This window comes from Podarcis bocagei (genome assembly GCF_964188305.1).
Source record: "Podarcis bocagei genome assembly, chromosome: 1".
NCBI classification, from domain to species: domain Eukaryota; kingdom Metazoa; phylum Chordata; class Lepidosauria; order Squamata; family Lacertidae; genus Podarcis; species Podarcis bocagei.
This window is the reverse complement of record NC_138125.1, coordinates 124,304,334-124,320,353: the sequence shown is the minus strand read 5'-3', so window position 1 is coordinate 124,320,353 and position 16,020 is coordinate 124,304,334. Positions and strand designations below refer to the sequence as shown.

General features: G+C 37.0%; 1 protein-coding gene and 1 long non-coding RNA gene across 2 annotated transcripts in view; one reads left to right on the top strand and one right to left on the bottom strand.

The window, feature by feature from the left end:
• LOC308581706 overlaps window positions 1-16,020 on the bottom strand; it is a 67,751-nt gene that overhangs the window by 27,682 nt on the left and 24,049 nt on the right. The gene's annotated exons all lie outside the window — the stretch shown is intronic.
• On the top strand, window positions 1,535-10,555 carry MSTN (myostatin). The gene is made up of 3 exons (XM_081170566.1): window positions 1,535-2,111; window positions 6,677-7,050; window positions 7,815-10,555. Exons 1-3 carry the CDS (start codon window positions 1,754-1,756, stop codon window positions 8,193-8,195), a joined length of 1,113 nt encoding a protein of 370 aa, XP_081026692.1. The 5' UTR covers window positions 1,535-1,753; the 3' UTR covers window positions 8,196-10,555.

The window sequence follows — 16,020 nt, the reverse complement described above, 5'->3', positions numbered from 1 at the left end:
AAAGTTCTCTTTGTGGGAGATTCTGAGGTCCTTATCTTATTCTGCTGGGGCTTGGAACCTGTGAAAAAGTAGTAATGAATACCAGAGCCTCTTCCTGTACATGGATGAAGCAGGACCCTGGGCAGTTCCCAGCAATTCCTGCTAGTTGACTTTGGGATAATATTTCAGCAAAGGCTTAAATCAGGGACGGTGAATCTGTGGGCCTTCATTGGATTCTAACTCCCCTCACCCACAAGCGGCATGGCCAATGATGAGAGATTTAATTTAATTTTGTCTATTGTTTATATCCCATGTTTCCTTACTAGGGAAAGCCCAAAGTGTTAAACAGAAAAATAAACACAAAATATTACAATAATCAATAACCATGCCCCCATGTAAAGATGTTTTATTTGAGGTTTTAGAAGGTCGCATGCCGGGAGGGGATGGGGGGAGGTGGGATTCAAGAGTAACAGTGAATTCTGAATAAACCAGAAGATATAAATTCAGTGGGTTAAATCCCAAGAAAACAAGCTGAAGTATTAATGAAATGATCCAGAGAAACAATGCTAGGAGCAGAATGATATCACAAAACCATTTCTCCTCAAATTACTGGGCCAATTTATCAAATTATTGGTGGAAATGGTGTTTCTTCCCAGCCCTAATTGCAGCTATTTGCACCTTGATCCTAAATCTGTTCACCTCAATCAAGGAAAGATGATGTGAATGTTGAAGCAGGATCCTGTGTATGATGATACTATTCAAACTTTCAAAAGTGTGTTCCACAGGGTAACTGCTTGGTTTCAGAGTTATGCCAGCATATGCATCTCTGTTTGGGTTGGGCAGAGATACTGAATCTAGTCCTCTACACTGCCATCCCTAAACAGGTGACTGGTGTGCTGTTAAAGGATACCACACAAGCCAGCTGTCCTGGATATATGCACAAGGAGATTCCTTCTCAACAGTACATGTCTTGTCTACTACTGCACTCAATGACCTGTGTAGAGTGGTCATTATGTATTTGTTCCCTGTAATGTATTTAGCATTAGGATGTAAATGAGATTCTATCTCCTTAATTACTTATACCACTTGAACTCAAACATAATCAAATTAATAAAACATGCATATGTAGACTGGTTAAGATTTTGGTTTTAAATTCTTAGCTATTGTCTTTTCAGTGGTGTATTTCACATTTCATTTTTAAAAATCCATATTGTTAAATAAAATATTTAAGAACAATTTTAATTTATAATAGTGACAGTCTTTACACTTATTAAATGTTTTCTTTTTCAATTATTGGCTAGCCTTTTTAGATATGGGAAGGATACATAGACTGATTCACAATAAAAGCAGCAGCTGATTCACATTTAAGAATGGTAATACTATCTTTTGATACTGCTGGCCATGCTCCTTGGAAATATTCTTACAGCCTGAGAGGAGATACTCTCTATGGAATAGTCAGAAAATCAGCTCACCCTTGGCAGTAACAAAATGCGGTCTAGCAACTTATGAGGGACATGGCTTTAACATCTGACAGTTAGATTCATTGTTGGTTTAGCAGCCAATCATTGGTTTTGACGACACAAGTCTAATGAAGGTTGGAATATAAAAAGCCCTCTTGGAATATACATGATTCACCAGAGTGGTGAGTTGTCTCAGATTGCATTTGCCTTCAGTGATTCACACAGTACGGAAAGATTAAAAAAGGAACCAAAGGAAGGAGAAAGGAAGGAAGGGAAAGCACTGCACTGAATGTGAGATCCTGCAGAAATAAAAAATGTATCTTTATATTTACCTTTTCATGTTAATCATACCTGGTCCAGTGGATCTTAATGAAAGTAACCAGGCAAATGAAAACATGGAAAAAGATGGACTGTGCAACGCATGTACATGGAGGCAAAGTACAAAATCTTCAAGAATAGAAGCTATAAAAATTCAGATCCTCAGTAAACTGCGTCTGGAGCAAGCACCTAATATTAGCCGGGATGCTATAAGGCAACTTTTACCTAAAGCTCCGCCACTGCAAGAACTGATTGATCAATATGATGTCCAGAGAGATGACAGCAGTGATGGCTCTTTGGAAGATGATGATTATCATGCTACAACTGAAACTATTATTACAATGCCTACAGAGTGTAAGTACGTTTATTCCTTTATAAGATAGCACTAGAGACCAACAATCTCCTCTTGATCTCATCTAACAAACTGCTTCTGGAAGCATGCAACTGAGAGAGAGAAAAGCATTTTTTTTAATTGAATCATGTTCTACTGACAAGTAATTTTTCTTTTAATGGTATTTCCCCCTTTATATACAAACTAACAATTAACTTGTTTATTGCTGTTGGTATGTAAATAAGTTATTTAGTTAATCAACCTTATTATTTCAGTAATTTATTGTGCAAAAGTAAAAAAGGCATATTAATGCATCAGTTTGCATTAACAAATATTCTAGGGACACTTGTTTTTAGGAGTTCCAGAAAACAGGGAGTAAGGGGAACATCCATGTAACTGACAAAATAAAACATTAAGCTTCAATGTACTAATATATTTTTACATGTTTTCACATACAGATATATAAATTATAACTATGCCAAAAATTCTGTGTGAAAATTCCCCAAACTCCTACTTTTTGAATTTTGGTGTTTATTCACAATCATTCTTCTGATCTTCTGTTGCACTGGCACAATTTTTTAATTATAGCAGAGCTTTCGTTTCTTCTTCCTTACACTATCTCAGCCAATCATGTATCACATAGTGAATTTGATAGCATCATAGAATCAATTAGATTTGGCTACCTAATGTTGTCATGGGACGCGGGTGGCGCTGTGGGTTAAACCACAGAGCCTAGGGCTTGCCAATCAGAAGGTCGGCGGTTCGAATCCCTGCGACGGGGTGAGCTCCCGTTGCTCGGTCCCTGCTCCTGCCAACCTAGCAGTTCAAAAGCACGTCAAAGTGCAAGTAGATAAATAGATACCGCTCCAGCGGGAAGGTAAATGGCGTTTCCGTGCGCTGCTCTGGTTTGCCAGAAGCTGCTTAGTCATGCTGGCCACATGACCTGGAAGCTGTACTCCGGCTCCCTCAGCCAATAAAGCAAGATGAGCACCGCAACCCGAGTCGGTCACGACTGGACCTAATGGTCAGGGGTCCCTTTACCTTTACCCTTTACCTAATGTTGTCAGTGAGGGCAAAAAATCCAGCCGGAACCCCAAACTCAGCTCTAGCTGCACCCCAAAGTAATTGATTGAATTAATGTACTGGAAGGAGCCCAGGTCAAACATTAAACACTTCCCACTATAGTACTGCCTTCAGATGTCTTCTAAAAGTTGTACAGATAAATCTCTTTGACATCTGATGGGAGTGCGTTCCACAGAGTGGGTGCCACTGCCGAGAAGGCCCTCTGCCTAGTTCCCTGTAATCTCACTTCTCGCAGTAAGGGAACCGCCAGAAGGCCCTCAGTGTCTGGGCTGAACAATGGGGGTGGACATGCTCCTGCAGGTATACTGGGGATGAGGAGGTTTAGGGCTTTAAATGGCAGCACCAACACTTTGAATTGTGCTTGGAAATGTACTGTGAACCAGTGAATTATATGAATTATATGGTGATATGGTCCCAGCTGTCACTCCCAGTCACCAATCTAGCTGCCGCATTCTGGATTAGTTTTAGTTTCCGAGTCACCAAGTCAATACTCATTCAAACATGTGTCCTGTTGAGGTAACATAGTACTGAGAGACAACGTTCCTTTTCTGCCAAGGTGTGTTCTGCGGCGAAAATGCTACCAGACAGCAAGGCTTGGTTGAGTTGTCAATACATCCAGAGCCACATACTCTCTCTCCAACAAACGTTTTCATGCCATTTTGCGTCCCCGCAAAACACTAAACATGACGGGTACTTTCTGAATGGCAAAAATGTTCACAACACTCAGTCTCTGTGCTTAGCTCTAGCATACATTTGCTTTCTCCTAATCTAATTACTTTGTCCACAGTTGTTAATTAATACAATATATATATTAACCACATTATTAATCTAATGCATTCATTAATGTAGCACTTAATAAATGCCAATGGTACTATATTTTAAATAATGAAATGTTCATGCACAGCTCTAGGAATTCTATTAGTTGTGTTAAGGAATGAAGATATTTACTGAATGAGCAGATTCTTAGTTATCTTCTTAGTGCTGAGCATCTGCCATGGCTCCTATCAAGTATCTTTTGCACAGCTTATATTATAGTATCTTATGTTCTTCATTAGCTGAAGTATTTCGCTATGGCAGCTGTTTTCGGAATAACACTTAAGGCGATGATAAAATAAAGTAAAAGGACAGCTTGAGCACACACGACTTAGATTTGCTACCAGCAACAGTGGCATAAAATATTCAAAAGGAGTGAAATGGTTATTTTAAAATTTCTTTTGGAAAGAATAATCAATAATTTATGTTTTAGAAATTCATATTTAAAGAAACATGATTTAATCATTTGTGCTGACTTATAAAAAACATTGTAGAAAATACTTTTATTCTATTTATTTCACTCTTCATTGATGGCATTTTAAAAATGCAAAAACTTTTTTGGTAACTTAATATGAAAATGACTTAAGAGTACATGTCTACTCAGAAGTAAATCCCCTGTGATTAGGATTGCAGCCTTAACATATTTTTACTTCAGGCACAGGATCTTGGGTCTGCAACCACATCCCAATTAGAAGCAGGCCCATGCACAGAAAAGAATACTATTGTAAATCTGTCCTTTATATTGCTGTCTCTGGAAAAAGCCACTCATATAGGGGTTCTTTGTGGTACATGAGTGCTAGAATACATCAATATGTGATATTATTTTACACTAGATGTACGGAGAGTTAAAATGTATCTAACAGCTTATATAATCACACTGTATGCTAAAATAAGATTTCCTACTATACTGCAATTCCTAGTCTCACAAAGTAAGTCAGATATGGCAAATTAAAAATCAGTAAATTAAAATAAAGTTATTAACCAATGCAAATGAAAGCAACTTGGTTTCTGCTATACCTACTCTTTTATAGCTTATTCACAACTCTACTATACAGTGGTACCTCTGGTTACGTACTTAATTCATTCCGGAGGTCCATTCTTAACCTAAAACTGTTCTTAACCTGAAGCACCACTTTAGCTAATGGAGCCTCCCGCTGCTTCTGCGCTGCCGCCGCACGATTTCTGTTCTCATCCTGAAGCAAAGTTCTTAACCTGAGGTACTATTTCTGAGTTAGCGGAGTCTGTAACCTGAAGCGTATGTAACCCGAGGTACCACTGTATGTAATTAAAATAGAAATAACACTAACATAACATGAATGAATGTTTGCCATTCATTGTGTTTTAAGTGGAAGCTATATGTCACAGCCACTTTCAGGCTGAGTACACTGTACAATGTGTTCAGTACCCTTGGTAATTTTGACTAGGGGGTGGGGGGAGAGAGAGAGTCTTTATTTCAGAGAGTGATTTGTACAGCTGGACAGTTAGTATAACTACACAGACTCTCCAAGATTCTCAGGGTATATTCCCTTATGATTTGTTTTCTTTTTAATAATCAGTATAATTTTAAAAGTTCAGCCTGTCCTTTTCAGCAGAAATCAGCGTAATCACATAGTATAAACATCACATCATATTCATCATATCCACTTAGCAGTCCATGGAATTCAATGGTATTTACTCCCAGGTAAATGGTACAAGATCAAAACATAAAACACAACACAGAAAAAGCAAATAGTGAAATTATATATACACATGAATCATTTTCACCTAAGTCCTCAAATGAACAAGCAATTCCTTAAGATTTCAGCGGCTTTCCTCCAAGAAAGGTCTTTTGAGTACTGGAAATTAAAAATAAAATAAAATCCAAGCTTTTTTGTTTCATTTAGTTTCTTTCTTAATCTATGTTCAGTATTTCCCCCCTTTTCTTTTCTTCCTACGATCTGCTTTCATATGGCCACTTATTTTGTGATTATGTTTCTCTTTATTGCAAGCTAATGGAATCATTGTGTTTTATTGGTAGATCCAGATTTAGTTAGCTGCATGTAGGTATCATTCAAATCAATATGAAAACTTAGTTATGACTTAGATCCCATTGAAATCAACAGAATCTAGGTGCAACTAATTTAGTCTGGACTCTGGACCCAACCCTATGGAAACTGTGAGGTGCTTTAGAGACTCCAGAAGGTGGTGGAATTCAAATTAAATAAATACAAATAAATACTGGATCCAAGGCCACCATCTATTGACAAGGGAGAATTTTAAATGTAAAAAGTGACTGGACCTACTCCAAAATACCACTGGAACAGCAGACATTATACATGGAACTATACAAACTTTGAATGGGGATCTCTATGCGATAAGGGCATGGATTTATTATGTGCTCCTTATTACTGGATATGCACTCACTCAAATTGGCCATAAATGTTTGCTGCACATCAAGCGGTTGTGGGAGGGGGATAGCAAAATTTTGATGGAAGTATTGGATATTGATTAAAATGGGGCAAAGTGTGAAGCACTTGTGGTGGTTAAAAAAATAAAAGTGGTATACATCTTAGGTGGTCACATGAGATCTGAGCAACTGTTTCCACTGCAAATTGTAAGTCACTGCTAAGAAATTGTCTGAAGATATTATAAAATGTTTACATGTTTTCCGATGTTTGTAAACAAGTAACATTTTCTATCCATTTGTTTATAGCTGATTTCCCTATGCCAGTGGAAGGAAAACCCAAATGTTGCTTCTTTAAGTTTAGCTCCAAAATACAGTATAATAAAGTAGTGAAGGCTCAGTTGTGGATATACTTAAGACCAGTCCAGAGGCCTACAACAGTATTTGTACAGATCTTGAGACTCATCAGACCCATGAAAGATGGTACAACCTCTACTGCAATTCGATCTTTGAAACTTGACATGAACCCAGGCACTGGTATTTGGCAGAGCATTGATGTGAAGACTGTGTTGCAAAATTGGCTCAAACAACCTGAATCTAACTTGGGTATTGAAATCAAAGCTTTGGATGAAAAAGGAAGAGATCTTGCAGTAACTTATCCAGGACCAGGGGAAGATGGTTTGGTAAGTTTCACTTGGAAATTTTGCAGGAACTTAATTGTAATTCATTGCTTAAAAGGATGTTTCAGACAAATGAAAGAGGAATTTACAAAAGCTGTGATTATTAATGCAGTGTGAAAGCTCCAGCAAATTAATGATACCAGGAGCTGGAAAATGTCCTCCGTGCTCCAGTGGAACAATTAAACCAGAATTGTATATAAATTTCATGTAGTTGTTTGCCTGTAACTGGAATTATTAACACTTATTTTTCAGTTCCTCAAGCTGAGTGCTATATGGAAGGTGATTATATAGGGCATTTTTAATAGCTAAAAATTAATAACACCAACAATTTGGGTGTTTGATGTCTTAATGCTTTCTAACAGGACAATGAAAAAGTTTATGACTAGGAGCCAAAGAGTTCCTCTTTGTATGTGTCCAAGAGCTTGAGGATTTACAGTGACATTTTAAAATTTTATCCTTTGGGCAGTATACTGTATAACAAATTGTTTTCAAAACCATCCTAGTTTTTTTAAAAAATGGACTGCCATGTAACACTGTAGCTGCTGCAATTCTTCTAGGCTTTATTTTATTTTTACCACTCTTCTCCTTACACATAAAAGCACCTCCCAAGTAAAAAGTAGACAAGGTGTTCTTTTTTGTAACAAGGATGGTTACATCATCATCATCATCATTACAGCTCTCGAATGCTATACGTTTAGGAAAATATATTTTGTGTGTCAAACGTCAATCACTTTACCAAAATACTATTCCTTTTTCTTTATTCATAGAACCCATTTTTAGAGGTCAGGATTACAGATACACCAAAAAGATCACGCAGAGATTTTGGTCTGGACTGCGATGAACACTCAACAGAATCTCGATGTTGCCGTTACCCGCTGACTGTGGATTTTGAAGCTTTTGGATGGGACTGGATAATTGCACCCAAAAGATACAAAGCAAATTACTGCTCTGGAGAATGTGAATTTGTATTTTTACAAAAGTATCCACACACTCATCTTGTACACCAAGCAAATCCAAGAGGTTCAGCAGGCCCATGCTGCACACCTACTAAGATGTCCCCAATAAATATGCTGTATTTCAATGGAAAAGAACAGATAATATATGGAAAGATACCAGCTATGGTGGTAGATCGTTGTGGGTGCTCATGAGTTCTTCATTAGGTTTGCCACTTCATAAAATGTGGAATCTATGAAAAGTATTTCCCTTGAGCATTTTTTGAAACTGTGAATTTTTGTACAATAGGCCTACCTCTGATAGGCTATACTCTAGGCTATTGTAAAGATTTCGTACCAGACAAGCTACAGTATGTGAATTGAAAGACATTTTTATGCAAGGGCTGGTTAAAAACCAGTGAAAAAGATAAGCTACAATCAAACTCACAGGATTTCACAATGAATTTCTTATTCTGGGAAGGTATTTTTTCATTTATGCAAACAACATAATCATATACAAGTTTCAGCAGATAGAAGTAGAAAAAGGCAACCTCCTTGTATTCCAGAGAATGAAAAGGAGCAGGCTATTAAATATAGTCTGAACAGTTGAATTCACTGTTGTACTTGCATTAGAGGATATATTTGTGACGTATAGAGTGAACAGAGTACCAGTGAATTTTTCTCAAACACTTGAATTGAGTTTAGAGTATAAAAACTGATAAGATGAAATTCCACAAAACAGATAAGTTCACAAATTAGGGTAGGTACATTTTGTTTCCATTCCTTTTATAATTAATATGTACATTACTTTCTGCCAATGGTGCTATCATAGTAGACTTACAATCCAGTCCCAAGATTTGCTGCAGGAAGCAATAAGTATTTTGGATGGGATGCACCAACAGCTAGATTACAATATTGTCACAAAACTGGATATTGTATTGGAACTGCAGACACCAGGAGAACTGAGGTTCTGACAGCTTAAGTGCACACACGACAATGAATCTCCCTCTCCTAAACTACAGTTTGTCATTCACAAGAATTTTTTAAAATTACTTTAGCAGACAGCTGTATTACAAATGATAAATGGCAAGAAATTGTTCTTTATTGTACAATTGTTATAACCCATATTGCAACATTACAGTTTGCACTATGATAAACCAATTGAGAGAATTCATAAGTACAGTACTGTAAAAACAAAACATGAATATTTGTGTAATATAATATATATATTATATATACACACAATATTATAATGTAAATAAATGTGGGAGTTTTTTTAAGTTACTATGACTATACCATATATATGATGCAACAAATTTGGAATAACTCAAATTAAAATTACACTTCCGTCAATGATATAAATAAGTTATTTTATTATTTTGCAACAAATATACTCAGATTCAGTATTTATTCTAATGCTCTTGAGAACACTGTTATATAAATGAAATCACCCTAATCAATGATTGCTCTACCCACTTGTTGTATACTTGTTGCTTATATGGGTTCTGTTTTTTCTTTCTTTTAAAATTTATGAGTGAGCCTACATGTAAGAGTTTCATATGCACATGACTTAGTGCAGGGTTTGCCAACCTGGTGACCTCCAGATATTTGTTGGTCTCCAACTCCCATTATCCCTGATCATTGGCCATACCAGCCAGGTCTGATGGGAGTCCAACAACATCAAGTAGCTTCACCTGAATTAGTGGATCAGAGCGATAGCAGACATAAGGTTGTAAACAATGGTATCCATATTAAACACAAATGCCCTGAAATTAATCAACATGATTAACTTATGTCCAGTAAATTCAATGGGCCTAATCTGAGTAGAATTTAGTCTGCTGCAACCAACTATTATTGCCAGATCAACTATGTTAGCAGTATATGTCAGGAGATATTGTGGGCTGGATCCAAAGATAACCTTTCAGGGATGGAAGGGAAGGGCTGTTTACTTTGTGTTTAAGCACTGCATGAGAAAAGAGAAACTAAGTCCCAAATGTTCCTTCACTTGCACAACAGCATGAACAGCCTCTCATGTAAAAAGTATGAGAATGGGTAAAAAAATTACCTGTTAATAGCATTGTGTGAACTGTGACATAAGCTTCTGTACAAACTTTTGCAGAACAGCACTAGTGGCTGTTTTCCTTCACTCAACATTCTCTGCATTCAACATATCAATGATTCAGTTAAATTCTTAGCAATATATAAACACACTGTTGACAGCACAAACCCATATATTTTCACTAACTGTATTTTTCTTATGAGCTAGAATCTTGCAAAATATTTTATTACCTTCATTTTATAAGTATGTAATAAACTTTAATTTTCATGTATTACTGTATATTTTGCTCAGCATAATCAGTAATTTTTAATCAAAACAAAGTTTAGAAATCTATTTCCTATTAAGAAACTTTATTTTCAAATGTGAAAAACAATTGAAAATACAAACATTGTTCAATAACCACTATAATTTCTGTTAAAATATTTTCACTTTTGTATAATATCAAAACTCTATTTGTTGTATACTGGATTTCAACTTATCATTTTGTGTGAAATTACAGCAGAATATCAGTCTCTGGGTTTTCTTCTTTCCCCCCAGCTGTGAAATAGCTAAAATGTCAATTTTCTATTTCTTTTTATTTCAGTGGGATTTAAACAGTTTTGTGGGTTGCACAAAGAGGCCACAGTTCAGTGCAGTTAAGATCCACTATCAGAATCCATGAAATATAATGCATACATGCAAAGCACTTCCCCTTGTACACAGTGAGCCTAATTATTTTCTCTACTCGCAACAGCACCTCCTCAAGCATAACAGAATGTCACTATGGAAGGTCCTCTGACCTTGTGCATAGCTATCTACATGGGAGGGGCTAAATTAGGAATGGCATGACTGAGAAGTCCTTGCGCACGTATGGAAGATCACACATGGCAGTCACAGAAATCAGTGAGACTTAGGTATGTCTAACCCTGTAGTGTACTGAAGCCAGAATGTGTATGCAATATTGGAGAATATTAGCTATATTACAATACAATGTTAGGTGAGACATGTGGAGCATTGAAAACACACATTTTCCCATACACATATAAAACAGGTTTGGGTGACCTGCTCTTTACACCATGGGTAGTTAACCTGTGGCCCTCTAGATATTGTTGGGCTACAACTCATGTCAGTCCTGCCAGCTTAACTGATGTCGCAGGTAATGGCAGTTGTACTTCCCCAAAATCTGGAGGGCATTAAATACTCTTGCAGTACATAAAATGGAGTACAAGGAACAAAACCAACCCCTCACCTGGCCTTGCTTTGCTGTGCTCCCTACCTGTTCGCTTCTAGTACCGAGGCCAAGCTAAGAAAGATTTGCTTAAAAGCTACAAAATACAGCAAGATAACACATGAGAGTGCTTTAATATCACTTCCCCCACATGCTCCATTTTGTGTAAAGTGTCAAGCCCACACCCCTGTGAGAAGGGACCATATTTAACAATCGTGTGACTCTCGTGTTTAACAATCGTGTGTGCTGCCTTAGCCATTGTTTTGGTCTAGCCCCCTTTTATAGACATTCTTAAGGAATAGGCCCTTAAAGCTAAACATAGAAAGAATGCGTAAGAAATCTTGGCAGATCTCAGATGACTAGATAACGCAAATCTGATTTTCCAGAAAGCACGTTAGCAGCTAGGAATTGATTTAAAGAACTAGCAACATTTTGATCAAATGGATTCAATACATAGCACAGGTTCTGGATACAATGGTAGCTGCGGTTGCAATAAATTATATATACAATGATAATAAAATAGGTCCTTGTCTTAAAACTCACACAAATGACAAGATTTACACATGTCTCTTCTAATGCTGAAGAAATATTTTTTAAATAGCTAGCTTCACATTAAATTGCATGCACCACATTCCCCAATTTATGCCTTTAAGAGAAGTTTCTCTTCAAAGCACTAAAGCCCTAATATTTTGTGCATAACTGTGCTTTCCCTGAGTCAACAGCAATAGTTTTCAGGGCCGACAAAGTTATTTGGCACCTCAGGATAAGAAGTCCACAAATGTTTCCCCCTTGGATTAAAATTCACCAATATATAAAATTTAATGCCCTGTTAACATACCCAAATTCTGCTGCCATACATGGCTGCCTCACTCTGCCCAAATAGCATGTTTTGATGGGCTTTGCCTGAACTGGGGAACAGGAGTCCTTCAAAATATTTTCCTACCAAATAATTTTAAATAATACAATTTTTAAAATCCTATTACATTCCATGCTTGCAACATTTGGATCTAGTTCTGTTGCACTTTTTGAAAGAGAATATTCACACAGATTGGCAATAAGTCGGGTTTTAAAGGGTCGCTTTGTTTCTGAATACTTCACTTTGTTCTCAGAAAAAATATTATTTACTGATGTACAACATTCACTCAGAGATCATAAGCAACACCTCAACTAGCAGCAGCACCAAAGAACAGTTTTGATCAATATTTCAATAAATCAGCTAGTCTAAAACTATGTTCCATATGTTTTGTCTTGGACCCAGTTTATCCACTGATCACTTATCATAAATAACACAAAAAGTATGTGGTGAAAAATATTCCATATTATGGAAATGAAAAAAAAACAACCCCAAAACATTTCCATGCTTGGGTAAGACAATTTTTCTTTGATTTGCTGAAAACATGGGCCTAAGTAAGATTTATTGGTGTTTTCACTGCCAGTTATAGCCAATATACTTGACATACTGAGTTTCATAAATCAAAACAATACACACAAACAAACACTCCTTCATCTTCATTACATTACTATTCAGCATGATTCAGTAGAACTGTGCCAAACAACCTCAATGGCAGTGAAGGAATATTACATAGATGCTTTTTGGCTGTGATAAGATGTTTGCTGTGTCATAATGCTATTGCCATGTGGTATTACTACACAGCCTGGGTGATGGGCCATAGAGAAAATGCCATTCATTTCATTGCCACTGATACATGGCACAAAACGCAGCATCTTATCTCATATCCTAAAAATATTTTCCATTTTCCATGTGATTTCTTACAAGCGATATGGCAAAAACAACTTGCTAGTTCAGTGTAAGTTTTTATCTGAAAATGTTTTTAATAATGTCAAAATTATTTTCTATAGTTCACACTGAACACACTCCAAGGCTTTCTAACCTTTTCTACAGTTTGTAATAAAAGACGAAGAAAAAAAGCAGACTCCCTAATTTCCAAGCTACAGTACCCAGGCAAGAGAATTTACTTTCAACATCAATTGCATCAAGAATCTATGAAACTTCACATCTTAGTCAATCATCCTCATGCAATTATTACATAACTGCATACAGAAGGAATGGGAAACTTTTTCTATCAAGGACTACATTATCTTAGGAGCAATCTGCAAGGGGTCATATGCTGGTAGTGGTGGTGCCAAAACCAAGTCTTTCTGCAACACCCATATTTCACTCTTTCTACCACCCTCTGTTTTCTTAAACTCCCTTCTTCTTCTTCTTCTTCCTCTGACTTCCCCTTCACACACTCTCACCATCCCAGTTTTCTCTCTTCTCACGTACCTAGGTTCCATTGCACCCTTTTCAAAGAGCTGTATTGCCACCCACCCACCCCAGACCATGGACCAGAAACTCAGAAATTTTGCTTTTTGTCACCTTTCACACTCCACCGTGACTTTCTCAATGGCCCAGAGCAACAGGGAGCAGCCCAGAGCAACAGAGAGCATACGGATGGGCAGACGGGCTCATAGCCACTCTGAACCACAGTGGAAAGGTGCCAATTTTGCACCACTTCCCCATGCTTGTGCCTTTGGTGGTTGCCAACCTCACCATCTCCTAGATATGCCCAAGCAGAGGAACCGGACTCTCTTGCTAGAGATCTGAACAGCTTACTTGCAGAGGGCCCCTGCCTTTCTCCTTCCATCTTTTGATTACATCTATCCTGCATGTCATTAGGCTGAGGGATAAAATATTCCTCCACCCCTGGCTTTCCAGTATCCATTCATGTACCTGAAGTGCGCCAATATTTCCAGAAACCAAATAGCTGAAAATCACCCGCATCTGTAAATTGAAATGGTACCTCTGCTTTTTCCATTCCTGTGTTCCAGCTCAGACACCTGCTACTTCTGCTTCTTGAGCGGTTTTCACGAAAGTAAGTTTCTTTCTTCACACTTCCACACTTTCCTTCCTAGGAAACTTGTTTGCTTTATTTCTTCTTTATTTTATCCCCTTGCTGTTGTTCACTTTTTCTGACCCTTTATCTCAGGCCACTGCCATCTCTGAGCCTACCCAACTATAATTTTCCTGAAAGGCCACATTTCCATGGGAATAATCATGTAATAGCATGCAGCAAGGTACTGCACAATATCTATGCCACTATTTGAGGCAAAGCAGCTGAAAGGGTCAAGCAGATTAAGGATCTAACATTTACTTTAAATTGAATTTAGGAATCACAAAGGATTAATGATGGGGCAAATATTAATTATAGAAAACAAAATTATAAACCCATTTTCTTCCCAAAAAATTAAGTAAAAGTACACTGATTACATTGTGGATAGGATCGCAAAGGTGAAGGAAACTGAAATTTTCACATAATCTGTGGGCCAATCAAGTATTCTAAAGCAGAAAGAATATAAAAATAAATAAAGGCAAGGACATTATAAGAGTGCATATTTTTCCTTGAGAACAGATGTTTACTCTAAAAGTAATACGCAGCGCTGGTAGGGTATATTTATTTTCCAATTGTAAATATAGTTACATATTTCAGGGATATGTTTTCCTCCCAATGTGAGCACGTAACTCCTATTAACACTAATTGCAGTTACACATGCACACTGAAAGAAGATATATCCCTTTCCCTTTTATGTCACTATCCAAAAGCATTAGAGTATTGCCAGCTGCCTGAAGGATCATAGTGCAATTGTGGTGCTAATGTTAGCAGAGCTATATCAAGTACTATATGTAGAAATAAGGCAATCTATGCAAACATTTAAAATAGAAAAGTTTTCATTGATGGCTAGTGTAGAAATAAGATGAACATGTGGTATACTCAGTGCTAGTTTCTCAACCCTATGTACAGCAGTTCAAGGCTCCAACACAACATTTGCTCTCCCTCTGCTCCTCTTGTTTCCTTAACATCTCATTCCCTTACACCTATGTAAATATTTATCCTGGCCAGGAGGCAGGTCTTTGGTTTTGTGTGAATGTATGTCAATGTGCAGTACCAATCAATATACAATACCAGTTGGCTATGTGAATATCACAAGGTCTAAACATGCAATACCATGCAGTTATCCAGGGGGGCTGGAATAAACACTTTTGCAAATCACCTTAAGTAGCATTGTTATTTCAAGTAAACCATCAGAAAAACAAAGAGGAAACCAGATGATAGAGGTAATCAATTAATGTGTGTAAAATGGTAGATCAGTCTTAAACATTATTTGCAATTTAAAAATCCTGATAAAATATAACACAAAGGTGTATCAGTTTGATATGACATGTTAAAATGTTTTTCTCAGTTTCCAACTAGTACTACCACCACTACAATTCATTTTGCAAACAAGTTTTGAGATCAAGATAATACGATCATTTGAAACTTGAAACCAAAGTGTAATAGATCACATCTTAATGGCATCACTAAAATACTCTTACTTAAGATTTTCCGTTAGTTTCCATTAGATTAACATGTCTGGAATGTTGAGACCTGGAAACTTGCCTCTCACTATGGTAACTATGCTTGGCCAAGGCACTGCTTGATTAAGAAATTAATTAATTGCCTTTTCGTTTATTACATTTGCACTGACAATCTCAGCTTAATAAAAAAAGATTCCACTGCAGAATTATTTTCAAGACATACATAGGCTATATATAAAGAATGAAATCTATAAATGCCTAAAACCTAATATACGTGCTAAGCTTGTGAATGTGATATTTTGAGGCATCTGTAACCCTCTGCAGGAAACAGAAGGAGCTTCTCATCTTCCTAAAGTTTCTGCTGATGCATTCAGTATGCCGTCTGGGATTAATGCATCTCAATGTGTCTTCAATAGAC

What these genes read in the sequence shown, in the direction of transcription:
- MSTN (XM_081170566.1), top strand. Translation starts at nt 1,754, where the DNA reads ATGTATCTTTATATTTACCTTTTCATGTTAATCATACCTGGTCCAGTG. An exon ending in TATTACAATGCCTACAGAGT is followed by an intron (nt 2,112 to 6,676) that starts GTAAGTACGTTT and finishes ATTTGTTTATAG; the next exon opens with CTGATTTCCCTATGCCAGTG. An exon ending in GACCAGGGGAAGATGGTTTG is followed by an intron (nt 7,051 to 7,814) that starts GTAAGTTTCACT and finishes CTTTATTCATAG; the next exon opens with AACCCATTTTTAGAGGTCAG.